We start from the raw sequence: 24,670 nt of genomic DNA, 5'->3' as shown, positions 1-24,670 counted from the left end.
CAAGCCACGTTTTGGAATACAGTAGAGGTGGCTCATCATAACAATCTAAGGTAAAGGTAAAGAACCAACATCCACAATCACTAAACCAGGACTGTTTTCGGTTTGGATAAAGGTTAAAAAGATTTGAACCCTTGCAAAGTGATTATAGGCTTAAGTGACCTCTATAGCGATCAACCTAACTACCCCTTACAAGTCCTTTTGATCAGTACAGTACATGCTTCATTCAGTAGTATCAAGCCCCGATGAAAGGAGTGTAGTACCTCTGAAATGTGTTGTATTTTTATTATATAAAAGTCTAAAAAATGAAATTTTATCATCAGATGCTTTGGTTTAGGCAGTATTTTGTGCATACTAAGTGTTTAATGCTATGATCTTCCCTCCTACGCTGATGGGAATACCTATTTTATTGAAAATTGTCCTTGGTAAAAGTGGAAAATATGCAACAAATTTCAAAGTGCAGTCTGCCAGCTGCTGGGCAAAATACAGATTCCACAATAATAGCAATAATAAAAAGAATAAATCTAAATACATAAATATTTCTTTAAAAAAACATTTTTAATGGAAACATGTAGACTGCAGATTTTGAGAGCTTCTTCTGTAAATTATGGTTGTCATATTCATTTTTTGGTTTCGGTACTTTTAATATGGCAAGCAGTTTTGGTTTTGTTCCTATTTGTGTAATTTGCAACCCCAACCAGGATCGATTACTCAGATAAGATAGAAACCACATAGAGCCAGGCATAAAGAATTTTCAGTATGAGGACAAAATATCAGTTTCTGTATTTCTGTCAGTATGGGTTTCCTTTAACATAAGCAAATTGTAATATCTGGCAGCTGATGAGTTGTTTAAAGGATGGCGTATATTTGTCTTGTGAGTGAGCTGTATATATGAGACCTGTCAGTGTGTTCACCAGCAAGTTATAAATGGACCCTTACTACTTAGGGCTGTTCATGCAAATCCAAACAAATGCAAATTCACTCTGTAATGAAACATATTGAATAAATATTGTAATAAGATTCTTTCTGGAAAATGCAAAATTTCTAGCAGAAATGTGATATTTCTAAGCATGGCTATTTGCACAGCCTTGTGGGGGGAAAACAGACTTTCCAACCCATAGCTTGCTGAAAAAAAGGATTTAAACTGTTACAGAAAGTAATCTCGAATGCCCCCCTACTTCTTACTATTATCCCTGTATTACCTCCAATGGCCCCTTTGCACAGCCTTCAATGCCATTTCATTTCCCGCCTAATGCATTCTTTATTGCATCCCCATCCTCCTTATAAAACCTCTAATACCCATCCTCCTTATAAACCTCCCTAACCCTTTTCCTAATGTAGCCACCAAACCCTTTCTTATCATTAGGTTTATAATACCTCCAATGCCCCCCTTTACACAACCTACAAAGCTACTCTCCCAGACCCCAGTTTTTGTTGTATCTCTTAACTCTAAATCCTTCGATAACTCCCCCACCAGCCAGTCTTACCCTCAACAGCTTGTTTTAAACCCTTTTCCACCATGCAACACAAACTTATAACTTCCCTATCATCTAACAACCCCAAATGCCTCCATCCTTTGCACAATATATATAAAGTTTATAATATATATTATTTTATATTTGATATATATATATATATATACATAATTTTTTTTTATATATAACAATGTAAAAACACAGTCTAATTGTTTCAATTTCTATTTATTATATGATACAATGATATTATTTGTTTAATTTTTCACATTTCCTATCACATCTAATTTCTATTTATTATATGATACAATGATATTATTTGTTTAATTTTTCACATTTCCTATCACATCTGTGTGATACAATTTCTCCAGCTTCCATTCCTCTTTTGCACTTAATCCAATCCATTTTGACTTTTTCTTTTCTAACCTTTTCCAGACAAATGTCTGAAATTCTAACAGATTATTACAATCCTTATAAGCATTTTATTATACACACCTTTCAAAAATAAAATAATAAAACATAAACTCAAGCCTACCAATCACAAATTGTAACACTTCCAAACTTCTAAAAGCTGAACTGTGATTGGTTGTTTTAAGTAAAAACAGTTGACCTTCAGTACTAATAATAAACAGAACACTGCTGAAAATATTGATTATAGGCTAAGAAAAAGTTATTGTCATCCTAAATTAGCAGCCAAGAACATACTTGTATTTAGAGCTTGACTCTAAATAACCAAAACACCCACATATAATATAGTCCAAACAAATAAAGCGTAAAAGGGAAAAAAATAAAAATATATATATGTATTTTTTCTATTTCTTATGGCCTCCCCCCTCATTCATCATAATGTACGTGTGAAACCTCTTCCCCAGAGATGATAAAAGAATTGAATTTTTTTTTTCTCTTATCGGTCATCTATTTTCTGAGCTCAAGCCATTACTCTCTCCCCTGCGGTTGCCGGGCAACAAGAAATATTAATAGTTGCCTTTATTAGCTTAGCTGTAGCAGGCTCGGCTCCGGGATGAGAAAATTGGAAACATAAACGTGTTACATAAATCTCTCAACCTTTCAAGCTCAGTGTTAGTCTCTGTTTTCATAATGATTTATGGAAGCGATGGTTCATTTATGAGAAAAAGGAGTGTGAAATAAGAAAATGGAACATTACCCCCAAAAGACTGTTTGAAAATAAATAATTGTGGCTGAACAGTTGGATATGTAAGGAAACGTTCAGGGTTCTTTTTTTTATTATTATTTTTATTTAAGTGTTTTTAGGAATTTAAAGCACGAGCACTTTTTTCAGATTGTGATAGACCTGGACGATGTACTTAAACAGAACCTGTGCCCATGAAATGTGTATGTTCTTTGTATGGAGCCCAAAAACAAAAATGTAATATAGTGCGCCTTGCTGGTCTTCAGAAATGGTGATTGCTTCAGTTTTTAGGCTTTCATCTTTTTTTTTTGTTTCACCTGCTGGTCCTGCAAATAACACATTGGACAGAGGTAACTCAGAGTCGCAACTTGGCCAAAATTCCTCAACAACCCCCGGTTACTTTCCGCCACAAAAGAGACATATTACATCATTTAGGTCAAAATGGTAATAGCATATGTTAATTACAAAAAAGATATCAGAAGATAAATATTCGTACAAAACAAAAAACATCATACATAACAATAACATCTGATATTCCAACACCCGATATGGACCTAAACTGTATGAAGGTAATAATAATAATAATAATAATAATAAAAAAGGTATGAACACCATCCATCACACCATCTTGGAATCTGCAAAAATAATTTTAGTATTGATATTGTTTTTGATATTATTGGTTTCCAGCTGCAATGTCGGGAACAATATCAATAACCTGCAGACCATCTTGAAACCACTCTTTTGCCGCCACAAAGGCCTCACCACTTAGGACACAACACATGGATGATGTCCACTTAATACACCACCAAAAATGGCTACTTTCAAGACTCAGACCACTCACCCCACTACTATGATACCCACCTAGTTACCCACCAAACATTACACAAATTAGGATCAGTGTTCCTCAGCAAACTCCACTCACCTAACTTTCCTTCCCCCGCATGTCCCTTTCCTGAAATCCCACTCATCGAGCCCTGCACGCCTATCAATCCTGTACCTGACCCTAACCCCAAATATTTACCCTAACCCACGCTTGCCCCCCTTTTGCACGCATTCATGCAGGACCTATATTTATGATCTTTTCTATCTCCTGGCTGTTAGCCCATTTTCAAGTTCCTTTGTGGCTACAATAACTCTTCCACTGTATCTATAGATACAGCCATGGTTGTCAAAGAGGCTGAAATGTAAACATGTCTGCTTAAGGTCATCACTTTTTCATGGTAGGTGATGGGATTAGTAGTTTAAACAAGAAAAATAGCATTGTTTTGGCTGTCTTTTCTGCTCCCGGGAAGCAAACAAAAACACTACATTTCTGGCAAGATATTTTCTGTACTTTTTGAAAAGTTTCTTAGCATTAAAAAAGAAAATTATTTGCTAAACCTATAAAGAAGCAGCACTCCTGCCAAATGTGTTGGATAACCTTTCTTTAGATATACCTCCTGAAAAGTTTGTTGAATAATATGGATGATCAATGTGTGAGGGATAGTCATTTTTCTTAACTGTTTTTATTGAGCACCTTGATTTATGTAATGTTAATATTTAATGAAGCTGTGTATTTTTTTTAATGTAACTACATATTCTGATTACATTGCATCGCTGCTAAAATCCCTTTCTTACTCATGATGGATGTTTCTTGCTTTATGGTGCACCCTAACCTTCAAGCATTAAATCAAAAACTTTTGCATCTTCCTGCCTTAATGTATACACCTGTAAGGAATTTTTATGTATATAGGGCCAGCTTTTCTCAGAATAAAACAGATTTGTTTATCGTTTCTTTGTAATAGGTTGGAGCATCACTTTGATGCAAGAGCAAAGTGGCTTCATAGCACACGGATGTTTCATATATTTCAGGGTCAGCCCCCTGATGTATAGCCAGTCATTCATTTAATGGTGACAGACCGCGGTCATAATAAATAACCATTTATTGGCAAAGGCCACAGTAACATACATAAGTGTCATGTAAAATTAGATAGGACACATGGCCTCATAAAGAAAACATTACGACCCTAACTCTGACATGTAATAATGTGAAAATACCATATGGAAGTATAACCTCAACATACGTTGTGTAAAGGGTTTGTAGGCTAATTACAAACTGGATTGGTAATGACATGAATTGATAAATGACTGTAAGTAGAACAATAAAATGCATTCGTCCATTAGCTTTGAACAAAAAGGACTTGTTTAAATATTTGCTTTTAATAACAAGCTCTTTACATGTGCTTTTTTTATTTCAGTGTGTTGATATTGCTTTGATATTTATTCTAGTGTTTTGATAATCTAGTATATTTATATATGCTGATGCCTAATTTAGGGAATTGTGTATGAGTATTGCAATCAGAAACTGCTGCAAGGGTGATTTTTTTTGGAAAGTGCAGTGTATATTGTAGAAGCCTGCATAAGGCTATTGCAGCAATAAATAAAACAGAACAATTCTTAATGAGGAGCTAAACATTAAAAATAAAGAATTACAACCAAGCAGGTCCTTTGTTGCAATAGGGGCAGGTAATGACTTCTCTGCAATAGTCCCGGGGATGCTAGGATATCTGATATATCCCAGTGCCCTGAACTGAACTGCACATGCATATGAATTGAGAAAACTAGACCAAATTAAGGTTGAATTTTTAGATTCTTGCATAAACCTAGTTATGAACTTTAACTGATAACTTTAGATCTCATTCATGAATTCAAAGTGTGGCTAGGGAGTCCTCAAAGTGGAATTTAGGGTAGACCCATTTAGTTAATATAAGCCTCCTACTCATTCCGTAAACACTGCCTAAAATAACAAAAAGGTAAATATTCCTAATTTTTTGGACTTCTAATTGTCAAGGGGCATGTCATGCTTTTGATGGGAAGATCCTGGAGAATGCTGAAACGTCCAAATCCCACAAGAACATCCTGCAACAAAATACAGAAAGAAGGCATTCTCATGATTTGGGTTGCTTCACATTCTCCAAAATTTCAACCCAGAAGGAGAATAATGCTACCCTGTCAGGGTATCAGGAACAGGTAAGTTTGTTATCTAACTATCCCACCCCACTTTTCTTCAAGGTTTCAAGGCAGGGAACACCCCAAATTCATTTTGCCTGATTTATTAAAGCTCTCCAAAGCTGCAGAGGATACACTTTAATCAGTAAAGCTGTGGGATCCAGCAAGCCTGGAATGGATTTCTTAAAAATAATTTTCTTTTTGTTAGCAATCTTGGACCAGATCTATTTCAGGTTTGCAGGATCACCCAGCTTCACTAATGAAAGTATATCTTCTCTGGCCTTGGAGAGCTTTACTAAATCAGACCCATAGACTTGTAACCAAGGTTCAAGGTCTTCTTTAAAGTGTTTAAATGTCCAGCCAAAACTTTGTTACTTAGAACCATGTGACTTTATTGTTATCTGGATTGCTTCCTATTTCCTGACCTTCTAAAGATGTTTTGCCAGGTGGGAAATAAGTCAGCAGAAATAGTTGAGCTTATTTCAGTAGAGTTGGGTGAAAGCTAGAATCCCTGTAAGTCTGTTTTTTTTTTTTTTGTTCTGTGTACAGCATAGAGAATTTTATGTCTGTTGAAAACATTGTCAACAGCATAGGAAGTGGAGGTAAGTTTCTAAAAGGGAGTAATGCAGTATAAGCCTAATACTTTCCTCCTCTATCCAAAACTGGAAGAAATGTTTTTGGCTTTCTATACATTTTCAACCCAGGACCACAAAGTATGCTAAAGTTACCTTGATGTCAGATCTTCCCCTCCCATATCCCACATCCTCAGAAGACAAGAAGTATGAACGTATAGCACTTTTAACCATTTGCATTTGCAGTGGTGGTGCAGTTCTTCCTCCAGAAAAAGAAAGGCAACCCTATGACCTGAAGCAATATCCATGAACCGTGCCGCAACGGCATGCAAATGCTCACTCAAAATGGTTCCAAACTGGTTCTATACAGTTGAATGGGAGCGTTTGGGAGCACAATGGAGTATGCAGTACAACACTATGGTTTACCTAAAGTCTGAAAGAAGCCCTTCTCTTCTCCTTTCTACCAAAAATATGCTTTCATCTATATCCTGGTCAATTAAATCTCCCCAGTACAAACACTAAAAAAAACTTGACAAAACTTCTAACCGTTCAAAGTGCTACCCAAAGTTATATATACCATTTTATATGGAGTTGAGCTTTAGGTTTATTATAGTAACAATAAGGTCACGTCATCATTAATATAGTTATCATGATTAAAAGCCATGGCAGAATTTAAAAAAGTGCTTAGCAGAGGGTTTTTTGGGATCTGTTATTATAATGCAATATTTCCCATGGGAACTGATGGCAAAAAAGATACTCATATATGATTTAAACTTAGCTTCATAAGCCCAAATGTCTCAAGCTGCAGCTCCCTTGTAATATTTATTTTGCAGGAAGATGTACACCCTATTTGCATGTTTTACAGCAGAGGAACTGCTAAAATAACTACAGCTATATATTTGTTTCCATAGCAAAAAGTACAGTTTACAAGCTGTGACACATCTTGTTTTGGTGATGCAAAAGATACGGCATAACATTTGCATGCAATGGCTTAAAAAATATGAGATAAATAAGCTGATATGATATAAACAGCAAAAGAACAAAAAACAGCCAAAACGGACTTTATGTCCTTGTTGTTAATAAATAATCTGAAAACAGAAAAAGTGTATTTAGGAAATTTTTAAGACGGTAAATCTGTCAAGATGGAAAATGACAAAAATGTTATAAAAAATAGTCAATAGATATGTTGGATTATTTAAAGAGACCATGCAGAAGGCTTCAAAACTTCAGCACATCAGCAAAAGTTTCCCTATCCCTACCTCATGGCTATTTCATAGTGTATAGTACTGGGCCAATGGTAATTTATTGTATTGTGGGAGGTAGCGGCTAACTTCAACATTAACTGCAAGTGTCCATTAGAATATCCCAGGAATCAATTGTCTCGGTACATGCTGGGGCAGGTATATCCACGATCCTCTAGCAGCAACATTATTTTTTTTTAATGAAAAGGTCTCTTTAAGGGCAACACTTACAATTTACTTTTATTTATACTATCTGTTTCTTATTAGGGAAATGTGCTTTTGCTTACTAGGCTGGGTGAATCTTGAGTAAAACATTTATAAATAGACCCCTCTGTTACTTGCAGGGCTTAGAAAAAGTTTCAGAGTTTACTACATCCAAACAATAAGTGATACATTTTGTGTTTCTTTTCTTTACTATTCTACCACTGATAAGAGCTGAATGTGTTTCTTTGTAATACAATGGACAATAGTTGTTGTATGTTTGTTAGGAGTCACTGAGCAGGTGCAAATTAATATGTGTGAAATTGCCAAATGTAGTGCGTGCAATTTTTTATAACATTTTTGGCAGACAGATGTGATGAGATTTGTTGCAATGATCAGTTCTGGCTTACTACATGATTTATCAGTTTTACATTTTCCTGACAATGTCTATTGTTTGGATGTGCATAAATCCATTTTCATTTTGACTTTCACTCTTGCCACTGCTTTCTGCATCCTTAGACACTGTCACCTTGCCAATGCAAGGTACACCTGTCTCCAGCTTTGTGGTGGGTATAAGAGGGTTGGGGAGTCCTTTGCAGAGTCTTCTTGGGGGGCTTACAATTATTGGATTTTAAAGTCCTTCTCCAGCTGCTGAAAACCGTACAATTGAAGGCAAAATTTTAAACATTTCTATGCAATTGTGTGCTGATTAATGTGTAATGCCAGCTTTTTCTCTCTTGCTATGGGAAGAACAAGCAGAATGAGGGGCTAATTTAGTTATGTGCATCAATGGAGCATGCTAATAAAAGGAGAGAGATGAGTTTATCATTGTGCTGCTTCTTCATAGTACAGTCCAGCCTTTGTCGCTCGTTTAACCTATGAGGAACCCTTGAAATAATTTTCAGGTCTTCGGGAACTACTGATAAAACCATGGGAGGTTGATAGAAAAAAATACACTTTACGTTGGTCCTCAATGGAAAGAATGAACTAAAAAGTGTTTTGGTGTCATGCTACTGACTCTGCCAAATTGCATTGACCATAAAACTATGAAGCCACCATCATATGGGCCAATGATCAAGGAACCTTCAATCTTCGGAGGGACCCTAAGTCTTCTTCAATCATTGGTTGGGAATGACTGGTCTAGTCACTGGCTAGGGGCTCAGAAAAAATGGGTTGAAATTTTGGTCATTATTCGATACACAAAACTGAAGACATTTTGTGGTGTCTCCTCGCTAAAGTTGAGTACTGGAACGAGTGTTACTTTTTTATGGACTATTATTTATTTAGGTTTTGCTTGAAACATTTTCCAAAGATTCAATGAAAATATAATATAACAATTATAATATAAATTTTTACATTCAAGGTAAAACATAATACGATCCCTTTACTAAGTTTTCTTTTAACTGTGCAGTCTGCTAATACGGATCCTAATCACTGTTCACTCTATATTAATCATACTTTAAGTGTTTTTAAATACATTTTTTCCCTCGACCCTACAATAATGCAATATACCTTTTTATCTCTGATAAAAGTCCCTTTCTATTACCTTACAATGAAGGAACAGTATCTACATGACAATGGTGGCTGCTGGAATGGGTGCTTTATGTAGAAGCTCAGTGGGCAAGGTCTCCTGTTATTAAATTGCTAACTAGACTTATTTTTTTGGCAATCTCTCATTATATTAGTATAGGCGAGAAAAGGTCTAATATTCCACTGCTTTTCTTGATATAGTGTTTCTTTGTAACTCAAGGCTAAAGCTCTTTTAATGAAGCCTCCCTGTCATAAACCAGAATTGTATTCAGGCATGAATTACCAGCTTTATTATCAGCTCTTAAGACAGAGGTCAAGCTCTTTTTACAATATTATGGATATTAAAGAGTCAGTCAACCCGAAACTGGTATTTCAGTTACATTTTGGTACAAAATGTTGTGCCGAGTCACTTATATGTTTCTTTTATATTTTTAGGAATGAAGGATCAAAATTGCTGGGAACCCAATCGTTCGTACCTCCTTCAACCAATAAAAGTATCAAATCTACTAGACTTTTATTCTTGTATTTTTAGATAATGAAAAATGCAAGTATGAAGTTTAGAGGTAATATGGGAGCTTCAGAAATTTTAGCTAGGATGATTCACCATTGAGGTTCTGAAGCAAGATAACAGGTTGTTGGTGATTAAGACTTCTGGTCCCATGCAAAAAGTATACATTTCAGGGTGGCCTTGCAGACAACACAAAACATGAAAATCAATATGTTTGTTTTAATCTTTAAGGAATTTGTATATTTGGCAGACCTAAAAATTGGTTAAAAAACCAAGACCATCTAAATTGGGTCAAACTGAACCATTGAACAAAGCCTAGACAGTTGAGGTCAGTAAATTGCAGTTACAGTAAATCCCAACTCAAATCAAAGCTTTTTGTTTGCAGGGACTGGCTTCTTTTAGTAACTAGTATTCTTATTCTGCAATGGTTTTGTTATTGAATAGAATTCATAACTGGTGGCCTCTGGCAATAAATCAAACATGCATTTAGACTAGATCCCGTACTTGTTACTTTTGATACTGTACTTCACTACTATAGCTCAGACTAGTTCTTAGAATTCCTTGATATATTAAAAAAATTGTGATTTAAAAGTATAGCCAATATTCAAGGAAGCATTAAAAAATTACAAAAGAAAATGTAAGACTCCTTTGTAATGGTCACATAAGATGGGTGGAGATAGGAGAATGGGTGAACATAGGAGGAAGGTAGCCAATATCACTGTCCACTGAAGTAACTAAAAAAACTGAAGAATCGGTATTGGGTGGACCTGTTATTGGTATAACTGATAAAACCTCTAATAAAAACCACTTCCCCAAATGTAAGGAGATGTTCTTTTTTTACATGGGTAGCCTCCCCAGGTTGTACAAGCAATGTGCCTCTGTGCTTGCTTGTGCATCTGTAGACTACACAAGTCTACCATTGCTAAGGAATAATGTACTGTGGCCCCATCACAGATCAAAAGCAACACGGGCCCCCCTTCAGCTCTGTTGATTTGGTTTTATCTTTTCCCTGTGCCTTTACTAGGTACAACTCTACATTATAGTAAGACCAGACAGAGTCACAGCTGAATAAAACTGAGTTTCTCATTTGATAGAGCAAAGCCTTTAGAAGAAATATAGTTAAAATGCATAGAATGAAGCCTAATGTAATTCACAATTCTCTTTCATGTCATTTTACCGATTCATGTTCAAATATTTGTCTCCAGGGTATAAATGGTAGGGAGTAAAAAACAGGAATCATTTCAAAATACACTTCAAATGCATCGAGAAGCAGCCCCCCCAAAATTCCTTGTAAATGTGCCTATCTCTCCATTAACCAGGAGGATGCGCAAATTAATTTTAATCTTTATTGGATGGGGGGGTTTGATGGTAAACGAAACAGTTCTCATCTCTCCTAAACCTGATTTATGGCGGCCAAAAGCTCCATTTGTAAAAGCAAGCAATAAAACAGAAAAATAGAAGGTTTTTTTCGAGGCCTGCTTAAACAATAAATGATTTTCACATCCAAGAAGCTGCCTAATAAATTCTTATCCCCCCTTTCTCACCTGATTACCCTCCCATGGTATTTTACAGGCTGATTTACACATTTACTTTTTCAGCACAAAGAACAGAGAAGGAAGTGATCATAATTGGAAAATGGGGTCAAATATAGTATTACCAGGAGGGAAATGGCCTGTAATAGAGGGTTCTGAGAATGGTAAGCATTAGTGTGTGTGTCTATATTAAGACAGCTAAATTATCTTACTATTAAAAAACAGGGGCAAGATGACTTTTTATAACAAATGTAAGTATTTACATCGAATATAAACACTATTGTTTTAAAACACAACCAATAGGTTCAGCTGTAAAGCTGGTGTGAGAATGGCTCATTGGTATTATCGCAAGCCCGACACCCCCCTTATCCTCCTTCTAGAGAATGCACCCACCCCTGCATAATTAAGGCAGAAATCTGACCACCCCTGCCTAACTAATGCAAGATCAGCTATTAATGGAAAACTACACATACCCTGTTCTCCTCTAAAAATTAAATTTGTTATAGAAGTGACACCATAGCCTCCCTGCCTTCTCCATTCACAAACCTTATTGGGTCAAAGAAGTGACATCTTCAAACCTATTCTGTTCACACAGCTAAAAAAGTCATAGGAATGACTCCCTCTCTCCTTGCCTGTTATGTTCAAACAGCTAAATGAATCAGAGGACCCACTCTTTGCCTGCTTTGAAAATACAGCTAAATGGCTCCGAAAAACAACTTCTTTCTCTTCCTTTTGGTCTCTGTTCAGATGGCTACAAACAGACAGTAGGAAAGTAAGCAGCTTCTGCTCTCTTTAGAAGGGCCAAAGCCCACTGTGGCAACAGGTTCTAAGGTAGACCCGGTATTCAATTTATTTCATGGATTTTTCTTGTATAATACACATTTAAAAAACATAAGCAAAAAAAAAAAGTAAACAAAAATATTTTAAAAAATCATCTATAAATCTCAAAAAACTTAAAAGTTTGCCTTTACAATACACCTATTCTTTAAGCAATTGTTACATGCTTTTAGGAGCCCAATTTTATTCCTAAATTAATTTTTGTGCGTACACCAATACAGCCGATGAACTCTGTGATATTAGAAAGAGCAGGGTATAGTTGCCTGAGCCTTGCAGACATCTCCTTTATATTCTCATGTTCTTTGTGGCCTCTGAATTCAATTAAACCGACGGAGAAAAAAAATAATAAACAGGAATTTTTTAAATGGAAACTTGTGATGCAAAGAAGCAAGGGGAGAATCATGCAAATTCATAACATGCGATCTGTCCTGCAAGGCTTGATTTGCCAAACATGCCCCATCAGATATTAGGTCCATTCTCTCTTTCAATCACCAATCAGCAGAGAACACTCATACATATGCATCAAAGACAATTACACTCTCAGAATGAGGACACTACAGCCTGATGAAAACCAGCCTGTATAATAAATATTCTCTTTTTTCATTTTTTACTTTTTTTTTCCTTACCATCTCATAGCCTTCTATAGATTATTAGGTTGAAAAAGCTTCATAAAAAATTCAGACAATCAAATTCTAGAAGGTTTAGAAAACGAGGCTTGCGGTATGGGTCAGGACCCCTCATTTATATTTTGCCACCTGACAATATGCTATAAAGTAGACTTTCATGTGTCCATCATAGGTTTAGGAGAAGCTGACTGCACTATCCTGTATGTGTAAGCTAGATAGAAAAGGAGCTGTGAGAAGGAATATTTAACTTTAAAAAAAAACTCAGCTATACTCATTGCTAATTAACAGATTATGTAAGGGCTTTTTATTGTTTCCTTAAACCTCAGGCTAACAATAAATTACACAATTGAGAAACATATGTAAGTGTTTTTCAACTCAAAATATTTGTAATTCTTCGGCAGTCTTGTAATCCTGGCACTTCTGCAAAAAGTGTATCTAGGCCAGTGACCTTATATTTCCCCACTGCGAATGAGCAGCACAGCCTGGTCCAGGACACAGTGCAAGCCTTCCAAAGGAACAATAAATTAGCATCACCACGTTCACTATACGCTATACATTATTGTACATTATTGGCTAGAATTTGTGTATTGGTGTATATATATATATATATATATATATATTTATATATATATATATATTAGTGTATGTTACATAGTTAGGTTGACATAAGTCCAAGTTCAACCATTGGGAAGTATACTATAAACCAGATACAACCATATATATATATAGTTGATCCAGAGGAAGGCAAAATAATGGATTTTGTTTATGAATTGTTTTAACTGTAGATGTATGCCCTCTCTGTTTATGTATTATTTGTGATATCTTGTACTATTTTTTCAATTGCAAATGTATAGTTCACATCTATAAACATAACAGAGGAAAGGCATCAATATTTTTTTGACATTACCATATTTTGATGTTTTTTGTTTGTTTTTCTCGAACTGTCCCTATGAATCATCATTGAATCTTTACCTAATTGCTTTCGTTCTAGTAGAACATTAAGCAATATTAAGCTAGAGATATTTAGGAAATGGAAATACACAGCATAATCATCAACCTTTTAAACTAGAATGCAACCCAATTACAGCTCTTGAATTGTACCCCTTCCCCCTCTCCCATCCAAGCCAAATGCAAGTGCTTTAAACAGAACATGCTAATTAACTATATGGAAGTTAATGTACTACAAATCCCGGGATAGGTCCATCATATATCTTAAAATCAATTTAGTAATCATTAACAATATAGGAGATCCTACTGAACAGTTTATCTGATTAGAGAAGTTCTGTATTATTAGATTATGACAATCTGATTACAGATTGCAAATACAAATGTTACTACAGGATATCGTTCTTATGAGATGTTATATATGTTCACTTTTACAGCTATCAAGGTGTTTTAATCCACCTAATGAGTGGCAAAAACAGCTTAATAAATCCCAAACAGTTTAATAAATCCCAAAAAGAACATTCCCTGAGACACCCCTTGTACTGTTGTAATTAACCAGGCCAAGCGGGGCATGAATTGGATACATTCTATATCAGTAAACTGAATATCTTTTCTGGAAATCAGAAGGAAATATATATTTCAATGGAAAGGTTTGTTTGCGGAACCGGGGCTGATAGTCTCTGTCTTAATTAGAATGCAAATATCAACCAACTAGAACAGTGTTTCTCAACCAGGGTTCTGTGGAGTTTGCTAAGGGGTTTCTTGAGCAGTGAGCAATTTGTGCCTCTCACAAAGTTCAGTTTAACAGATTCCAATTATCTTATTAGCTATCCATAAGGGTGACATTCTTCTCAATGGCCAACAATGTAGGAGGCATTGTTCCCACTGACCACAACTAAAGTACTAAGTTCTGAATATTGTAATTATTGTGGGGGTTCCCGGAAGACCTGAAAGTTATTTCAAGGGGTTCCCCCATGTTTACAAGGTTGAGAAACACTGAATTAGAATGTGCTTATGAAAGGACATACATAAACATTGTTTTTACCTGTAGGGTTAACAAAATTCTTGTTATCCCCAGTCCCTGCAAATCTAAGTTCTAAGCAGATCTAAATTTCCAGAAAAGATACTAAAGGCTACACAATCAAGAATACAAAGTACAGATCACAACATTTTGTTTGATAAAATCTAGAACAAATAGTTTATTTTAATACTAATGTGATAAAGGAACATATCACTCTCTACTGGTCCAGAAGGAACAATGCTAGAAACAATGGAGGTGTTGAGAAGGCATGGACCAATTATCTGAAGGCATGGAGCTCCAAAGCGCATCAATGGAACCATTCTTTTTTAAGTTGGATATTTAGTACAGAAGCTCCCAGGCAAGACCAGCAGTAATTTATCACATATTAGGTCTTGCAAGGTGTATTTGTTTTGTTTTTTTCTCACACTTTTAGTTTTTTATTGAAATTCAAAAGTTAAGTATACAATCCAATATTTCGGACACAACTTTAGCTGCTCTATGGGCTAGCAGATTTAAGGTTGAGTTGCTGCCCTCATTCCCTGACCCTTTCGGACCAGGAGAGACTAAGAAGCTCTTTTGTCACAATATTTTGATAAATACACTTGCAGATCTGCAGTTTTTGGTGAACTTCATGCATGGTTAAAATCATCCATCTTAAATTTCTCCAAGGACATACCAAAATCCAAAGTTTGGGGTGAAGATTTAAAGAACACAACTTACTGTGGGTAGCTGTGAGGAGAGAAGATGTCCTTCTTGGCTTAACATGTTGGAAACCATGATTGCAGGTAGATCCATGTTCTGATAGGAATAGGCGGGTATCAAGCTATTTGGAGGGAGGCTGTGACACAGTGAATGATAGCCGGACTCATGGTCCACCAAGTGCATCAGGGAGTGATCTGGTAGATTCGGAGGTGTGATAGGAGGGATCTCATAGTCTTCGTTGCTTTCACTTTGACCGTTATATGTCTAGATGAAACAAAATACATTATTATTTATTCTAAAAGACGTCAACTTATTGTTTCCTTCCAACATATTTAGAACTAAACTTGTCTGTAAATCATGAGTACTGAAAATAAAAGCCTAATATATTAAAATAGAACATCAGGGTAAGAATCTATGTCAAATTTATATTTCTATTAGCATTATTTTAATTCCTGTCCCATAAAAACTTTTAACTGTCTTGTATAGGTTCTAGAGGACAATCGTTCCTGATCATCTTGCTGGATCATTAATGATATACAACTAATGACTGCTAGAATTGTGAAAATGTTACTTATTTATACTTCATTATTACCCTAGCTGCCAAGCAATGCTCTGACATTAGATTTGCAGGGATTGGCAGGGGAGAGAAGGGGAACCCTGGCACAAATCAAGGACAATGCAGCTAGGACAGTCAGTGAGCCAAAGATGAAAACAATCCTGAGGATTTAAATATTTACTGTTCTGCAATACTGATCATTTGTACAATTTAAGGAAATTGCGCTAAGAGAAATGTGGAGGCTGCTATCACTGGCCTGAAAATGATAGTGACCTGGCTGTCCCTAATACAGGTAATACATTTTCTAACTCTAATAATCATACAACAAGCAAGGTCACTTCTGAACTCTAGTGTATATGCATGTCAGCTATGTACAGTATTTAGATGTTTGCTAGTGGTTGTGTTATACATAAAGGACACAATTCAATTCATTATTTTGAAATACAAGGGGTGCAAATGCTTTATTTGACTTGGCGTCAACCTTCTAAAATCCCTTTAACAGCATCCCGCAGACTGTGAAAGGGAGAAGCAGCACAAGGAGCTAAGCAGCTGCCGTACCAATGTGGTAACAAGGAACATAGAATAGAGAACAAAGTGACAAATATGGGAACTCATCGTTCGGGTGCTTCCACTCCCTTGGCTTTATGCAGCAGAGAAGAATCAAGTCTCTTGCCCTGCTAGATATGTGCTGAAATAACATTATGGGCTATGGGATGAACCTTGGACCTCCCATTGGAGAACCTGGATGATCCAGCTTTTTTTATCAATCCTACAACAGATCTATTTCAGATTTGGTGGATTACTCAGGTTCTCCCATGATAGTCTATCTTCTCCAGTCTTGAGATCAAAGTATCTCAGACACAGGATCTTAGAATTAATCTAGCACTGAATTGTCCACATGGAACCTGTAAGTTTCTATGCTGGTTGTTCATAATTTTTGTTCTGAGGTTGGATTTACTGGTAAGAGCATGGTGGGGTGGATTCCCAATTCCAAGCCCCACATTTACCCGAGGCCCAGAATTTAGCACACCCTGTGCTGTGCAGCAGGTGGCTGTAGGTTAGGCTGAATGTGGGTCATTATATGTGTTCCTACTGAAATGCATTTGTTTAGAGAGCAGCCAGGATATATGCTGGCCTGGAGACTGTACAATTGTTGTAGTGACACAACCCCTACAAGGGAAGATGGTTGTCATTTGCTGTTTTTAATATATATATATATATATATATATATATATATATATATATATACTTAATAAATATAGGCAAGCGCCCCAAAGGGAGCCTCACATGTGGAGTCACACCAATGCCAGGCAGTCATTGGATGTCCTTCATAAATTATATCTTAGATTGTAAACTCTTTTGAGCAGGGTCCTGTAATTGTATGTATTTGCTGTTTGGAAGCCCTTTTTAATGTACAGCACAGCAGTATGTTGACATAATTTACATGCGATAATAATAATAATAATAATAATAATATATGTACTTCTTTTTATATATTATACATTTTTATTGCCCTGCGATTGATTTTCATGACAATAGTGCATCCAAAAATAAAACTGGCATAAGTGGTTTATATATTGCTTAATTTTGTGGAACTGCCCTTTAATTTCCAAAGCACTATCATTAAACTTCATCTTGTGGCTATTTGCACACCTTTTATACTTTGCACATTTGCAGTCTAAGCACTGTTGGCTGTTTACTTTTTTTTTTTGTTACTATAACAGGTTTGGAGACAGAAATTAATATTTCAGAGTATCCAGGAAGTGAGCAAACAAAACGAGAAAATAGCTTAGAAAAGCACAAAGGATTATGGGAATATTCAGCACATTCATCGCCCATAATAGAAATGCAAATGAGGCGTTATCAGCTCCATGTTGGTGCTGTCAGAGTAACTCAACACTACTATAGAACGAGGATCTTAATAATGTGCCTATTGTGACAGCTGCACATTCATTCTTGGAGATAATTACCTCCAGGAGAAAAAAACTGAGATCTTTCTACTTCCTTGCATTATTAGGTGTAGAAAAATAAAAGTGCATGCTTGGATGAAATTAGATTTAAAACTTAAATGCATAAAATGGAAAAAGAAAAAAAAATCTGTACATAGTTCTGCCAAACTGCATAAAATCGGTTATCTTGGCCATTTGGTTTTGGTCAGCTGTTTCCATTTCTCCTGTAATGATTTTTCTCAGTCCACTGGATTTCTGCCCTATGTGTTTGCATGGCCATCTGCAGCCTCATCTCTCCCTGTTTAGGAAACATGGAAAAGACGCAGTGCAGACTATAAAGAATAATAGTTCCCTATACATAAAATAATCTCCTGTATAGTGAGGAGGTGAAGGGGTTCCCATTTTAAAACCATGCCAGGTGGCTGAATTGGGAACTTTGAGTTGATTCCTGAACTAAACTTTTTGTACACATTTTTAATATGGATTTATTTATAAAATGTGCAGATCAACTTTTCTAATTGAAACCAGTGTGATAAATGTGTGAATTTAGGGTAAAAAAATGGTGAATCTTAAATGAAAACATTTATAACATACATAAGCATCAAATGCATTATTGCATAATTTGCAATACAGGTAGTCCCCGGCTTACATACAAGATAAGGACTGTAGGTTTGTTCTTAAGTTGAATTTGTATGTACCGGTAAGTCAGAACAGGTAAATTATTTTAATAATTGCAATCAGGACAGATGTTTGTCTCAACATATTATTAGGCATCGTGATGTCAGTTACTGTATAAAATCCTCACTGTGATCTAATCACAAAGCAATAAAGAAAAAATAACTTTATGGAGCCTAGACATTCATTAACTTCTGGAGCAAGCTTTACTTTGTTATACAAAAAGAAACAACTGCAAAGTTTGTCTTGGTCACTAAAGAGTTACAAGAGGTTTCCAACTACTTCAAAGCTAAATTTGATAAATTTGTGAGAATAGGAAGAAAATAAAAGTTTGCAGATCACCCCGAAAATATCATTGTAATTTCCATTAGATGAACATTTGCTAGCAAGTAACTGACTTGTGCAACAGAGGTGCACACCTGCTATCTAAATACAGCCAGTTCTAAATGAGACAGATTACAGATAGACGGGCTTCTTCCTCTGGATGAACATGTACACCACACATACAAGTAAAATCACACCGTACAATAACCAATCAGCATAATTACACTGAAAAGAGCTTACAAATCGGGTTACACAACAAATTACAGCATTCAAGCAGAGCTGTGTAATCACTATATCAAGAAAGGATTTACATGACATATAATCAGCGATTTTTAAAAAAAATATTTTTTTGATTATTTCTTGCAAACTGAACTGTTGGACAGGAACATTTATCTCAACTAGCAAGACATGAATTTAAAGTAAACTGGTGGTCAGTTTTATTCCAGATTTTCCAAACTTTATATGTTTTAAACTGATTTTTTATATATTGTTATTTTTTACTGTTTATATAAATATACTTTTCATATAACTGCTTTTTAAAGAAGAGAATGCAGCAGCTGTTTGCTTTCAAGCTGTCACCTAATAATTGAAAATTCATAAGGTCATATTTAAACATGCAGGAAAAGAGAATGAGATGGTGGGGGATGTGAGCGACTCCTTTGTTTTATTTACCAGTGTGTGTAACTTTGATCATCACCAAATGATGAAATTCTGTAAATAACAGGCAATTTTGTTCTAAGTAGGGGCATGCTGGCATTGTTACCATACAGGTCAGGGAGAGCAAGGTCTGTCTACCAGGGATTTTTTAAACTGGCTGAACAGGATTACAAAATCAGCTTGCAGATAAACATTTAAAGACCTTTCCATTTGGGGGCCACTAGTGGCACACATTCCTACAGCAACTTCCTAAAAACTCTCTGTCCAAGGCCAGACCCCAAACTTTTCTAATAGACATAGCTTCCTTGCTTCCTGATGCTTTCTGCTTTCTTACAGAGCAGTAAGTCTTTTTATCACAGAGGCCCAATAGGTATGGCTTAGCGGCAACTCTGATACTACACATTTCCAGGATTGGCTTTGCAGAAGACCTTTCAATCGGCTGCTGATGAATTTAAGATATACCTGCACATCAAATCTGTAGCAAGGGTCTATGCCAGAAATAAGACCTTGCTACAGTAAAGGAATGCCCCCCATGAATGTTCAAAAATATAAACTCCATGGGGTCTATACATTTTTCTTATTTATTCTTATACATTTTATTTTATTTTTATCTAATACATTATTTTCACCCAATATGCACCCAACTTTTACCAACAATTAACCATTTTTTTCCACCTTGGATTACAAAATGTGTGAACCATGAGTAAATATTGATTCAAATCTTTTTTTAATTGAATCGATTGTGGAAAAATGTGTACAGTTGGGGGAATTCTTTCTGAATCCTTGGAGCTTGCTGTCCCTTCTTGCATTCCTGTTGACCAGTAAGGCTATCTAACATGGCGATGGGTCAACAGGTATGGCACGCTTCGGCACTACTAATTTCCAAGGCTTGTTCTTCCATTGCTGACCAAAGTGAGACCCTACTACAGTGAAATAATTCTCTTCCTTCCACATGAATGTTCAAAAATATAAGTTCCATGGGGTCTATACATACATTTATACATATTTTTCACTCAGTATGCACCCAACGTTTACCCACAATTAACCATGTTTTTCATCTTGGATTCAATTTCAAAATATTGATTCAAGCATTTTTTTTAAGTAAAGCCATTGTAGAAAAATGTGTACAGTTGGGTGAATCTAGGAAACATTTATCAATAGACCTCTATGTGCTTATGTGAAATATTAGCAATATACATGCAAAACAATGAAGGTTAAAATATGTTCCCCCCGTAAAACATGCCGATCTAATCATGGCATAGGGAGCAGATTGTAACAGAACAGTATTTTCATTACCTCCATCCAGTTGGGTAGTCTGCCATGTATTTTATTCACATAAAATTATTTGTAAAATTAATATTAGATTTCTAATCCAACATGAAAGAAGTAAAACAGCTGTCAAGCTTGGCACAATGAATGCAGCTTTCTTTGGGAATGCATGGCAGGGAATGGGTTAAGCTAGAAGATGGAATGTAATAGAAGAGCAGAAGCTTGAAGCATGTTCTAATGGATACACTAATGGAATGGCCTGTAATCCGAGGGGCATATCTGCTATTCAGAAAATGCATCACTCCGGCTGAATATTTCATATACTGAGCTTCACATACCATTTCATGCAGAGTAAAGACAGAGTGTCTTAGAAATGATGACTAATATAGTTTATATGGGGGAGATAATATAAATGTATACAGTATATGGGCTGTGTTAAGTCAAGGCAAAAAGTAATGCTGGTGTTTAAACGGAACTATGCCACAACAGCCAATCAGATCTGACCTGTCTGCAGTGTAAAGACATCAGTGTTTTGAAAGACAGCTGCCTATTGGTTGCTGACGGTCACAATCTCTTAGCCAGTAAAATATCGACCTTTGATTTTTTCAGGAGTTCTGTTTGGTGAAAAAAAACTTAAACATTTCTTTTTTTCAAATATATTTATCTTGTACTATTTATAGAAATGTGTCCTACAACATTGTTTGCAAAATATGCCAGACTTTCTAATAAGAAAGCCTAGCATTGCCTGCACAACTAATACTGATCACACAAGCTACAGATTGATTGTACAACCATACAAGCTACAGATTGATTGATTCTTTAGGCCTATCAACTACTATGCAGAGCAAAAAAATTGTTAGTACTGGTCGGATGAATTGTTTTTTGCAGAATGGACAAACTTTCCTTCCTGATTGCAATTTTTTGCAATTGATTGATTGCAATTTTTTTTAATAAACTCACCTCTCTTCCTGTCTAATGGTTTGTATCTGTTTGTCATTTGCTACCCCTGTTTATTGTACAGCACTGTGTAATATGTTGGCGCTATATAAATACAATGTAATAATAATAATAATAATAATAATTAAAGGGTGCTCATACAGTACAACATGGTGTTATTGTAGGACGTGCTGGCGGACGTACTGCATAAGCTGAAAAAAACGCTTTCCAATAATTAAAGTGTTTCTGTCACTTCTAGGTAAGAGCTCATCAGCCACTGCTAATGCTACAGCCATTATTACCCAAACCAAATGTGTAATTATATGCAGTGTAATGACATTTTCCAGGCAGACCATACCCTCCCCCACTTGCATGCAGCTTGACTGTAATAGGAATATATAGCATTTGGAGTCAATATCCTAATCTGTATGTGATACAAGTGAACATCCTAAAGATTCTAAGCAGGGGAATTTTTTTGTATATATGTTCTTTATTATTTTCAGGGCTAAAAATACATTGTATTTAAAAATGAATCAATGTATTCTCTAAATATTGATTTTGACATTTACATAACATTCTTACCGGTAGCTGTTTTGCCGAGAGAAAAATATGTTGAATACAATGCTCAATAACACAAGCTCCCTATTACAAATAAATTAAAGGAAATGTTGTCGCCTTTTTCCACTTTCTCTTTGCTTTGTTTACATGGAGCCTTTTGGAGTTTAAATTAACTCTGTGTTTTCTCTAAAAGTGCAGGTTTTTTGATGCATTAATGCAGTCTTTCTTTAACTTTTTTACTCCTAAGGAACCCTTAAAATAATTCTCAAGTCTTGAGCAACCCATCTTGTTTAAGGGAACCCCAGCTAAAACCATTTAATAAGGGGTTAGTAGGAAAAAAGTCTGGTGGCCAGTGGAAAGAATGTACTCTTACAATGGTGGCTAGAATTAATTCTTTAAAGACAATTAAAAACATCATACAGATAGCTCTACCAAGTGGTGTGTGACCCCGAACTATACAGGCATCATCAAATAGGAGGTCATTCAGCCACAGTTTCAAAGAGGCCCTGGGGTTCCTAAGGGCAAGCTGTTAATATACTCCAGTGTGGTCAGAACCACACCTGACTCTCTTTCGGGGGATCAAAACACATCATGTTCACTAGTGCATTGCCCAATTGTGTTGGGATGCCATTTAAAATGAATGAATGCTTAGTGTAGTACACTTCTGTCCTGCACTGCTATTAAAAAGAGACATACCCATTCAGATATAGAAAAGGTATTCCAATGCAAAATGTCTTTCAAAGCTGCTATTCTTACAAAAATACATTTGACACATAAACTCCCTGAAAATGTTAAGTAAGAGTATCTGGAGTTTTTGCAAACAGCAGTTATGAAGCTAAGTGTGACTGCGCAGATATAACTGGATTATATTAAATTAGAGTCTAATTTCATTGCTGCTGGAATTATTCTTATGTAACACAATGTAACACAATGTAACATTCTACCTGGGCTTATATTGTTTTTTTTTTTCTTTTATCAGTTTAAACGCACAGCTGACAAACTAGGCTGCACCTGACTTGAAGACGCAAGGTCAGGCTGAAAAGTTACAAATAATACATTCGGGAGTCACAAGTATTTGGCAGATAAGAGGGACACCTGCAGCCACAAACAAGAGGTATTGTTTCATATGTCTTTGTAGATGAGTATAAAATAACTCAAAGAAAGGAGATCGGTTTACTTCCCCCACCCTTCCCTTTTTCTAATGTCATCACAAGTGGTCTTGTTTCTTCAGGGTGGATAGAGATAAATTATTTAAAATGTACTTCTGTAGCATCAGCATATTCTGTAGTGTTGTGAAAAAGGCATGAGTTTTATGTTGAAATAATGAGCAATAGAAAAGAATAGAAAAAAAGGCCAACCATTGCTTTAGGTTATTACGCTATGCTCATTATTATACTGCACCATATGACCCGGATATTTAACTAACCGGTGTTTATTAATACAATGTACAAATGTATATGTGCCGGCAAAACATTAACAATACAATATACTTCCATGAGCATGCTTTCTCTTAGATATTCTTGTGTTCCAGACACATTTCCTGTGACATAACGGCTCCATAACAGCCTTGGTATGCCGACCCCCCTCCCCAACAAAGAGGAAGTCCAGGCAATGAAATGCAATTACTAAAATCTTTGGAAAGTTAAACTATGAGCAAACCATGCTTGTCAAGACCATTACCATTGTAATTTTTGTTTTTCTAAAATCCCTCCTAGTTTTATTACCAGTTGATCCTGCTAGGAAGTTTATTGGTTTTCTACATTTTATAATAATGACAACACTGTGCTTGTGGGAAAACCACTGCAGTGCTGTCACTATTTTGTTTCTATGTTTTTTTGTTTTTTGTTTTTTTATAGACTTTAATTATGAATCAAAGAATATCGGCTTCTCTCGTTGTAACCTATGGAGCAAAGATGTGCCTGTGCAACACTCCATATTTCTGAACAATGCAGCCAGATCATAACAAGAAGAGTATGGGTCAAAAATTTAGGAAATAGGAAATATATTCTAATAACTATAAAGGGTTAGACTAATCATTATAAAAACTCCTCTTTTAGTATCACATGCCTTTATTATAAACTTTATTCCACCTTTATATGTTGATTAAGCTGGCCAGCAAAGGTGCCATTAGGACGGTTTTGCACTGGTTGAGAATGCAGTTTCCCAGCATGTTACTGCTACAAAAATTACCTATAACCACAATGCCCCTTCATTGTCAAGTCGTTTGGCAGGAGCTGTATTTGTAGGGCAGTTGTGTCTGCATATTGAGACTTATCTCGTAGTATTGACGGTTCCAACCACTTCCATATAATGGAATGGAAACAAATTTGTAATTTTTTTTAGATGTTTAAAGTTATTTTTGAGTCATTTAGGAGCATTTTGTTAGGTTTGTGCGAAACACCAGGTATAACCACCTTAAAATGA

At 35.7% G+C, this 24,670-nt stretch overlaps 1 protein-coding gene across 4 annotated transcripts in view; it reads right to left on the bottom strand.

The window, feature by feature from the left end:
* The window catches only part of TOX2 (TOX high mobility group box family member 2), a 92,700-nt gene that overhangs the window by 20,141 nt on the left and 47,889 nt on the right, over positions 1 to 24,670 (bottom strand). For all 4 annotated transcript variants that reach the window (XM_072403673.1, XM_072403670.1, XM_072403672.1 and 1 more), the window contains exon 3: positions 15,341 to 15,586. In XM_072403673.1, coding sequence (XP_072259774.1) covers positions 15,341 to 15,586 — 246 coding nt within the window. The remainder of the gene's footprint in view (positions 1 to 15,340; positions 15,587 to 24,670) is intronic.

This window comes from Pyxicephalus adspersus, chromosome 3 (genome assembly GCF_032062135.1).
Source record: "Pyxicephalus adspersus chromosome 3, UCB_Pads_2.0, whole genome shotgun sequence".
Taxonomy (NCBI): Eukaryota; Metazoa; Chordata; class Amphibia; order Anura; family Pyxicephalidae; genus Pyxicephalus; species Pyxicephalus adspersus.
The sequence above is the reverse complement of the archived record's forward strand: the minus strand, read 5'-3'. Positions and strand labels throughout refer to the sequence as shown.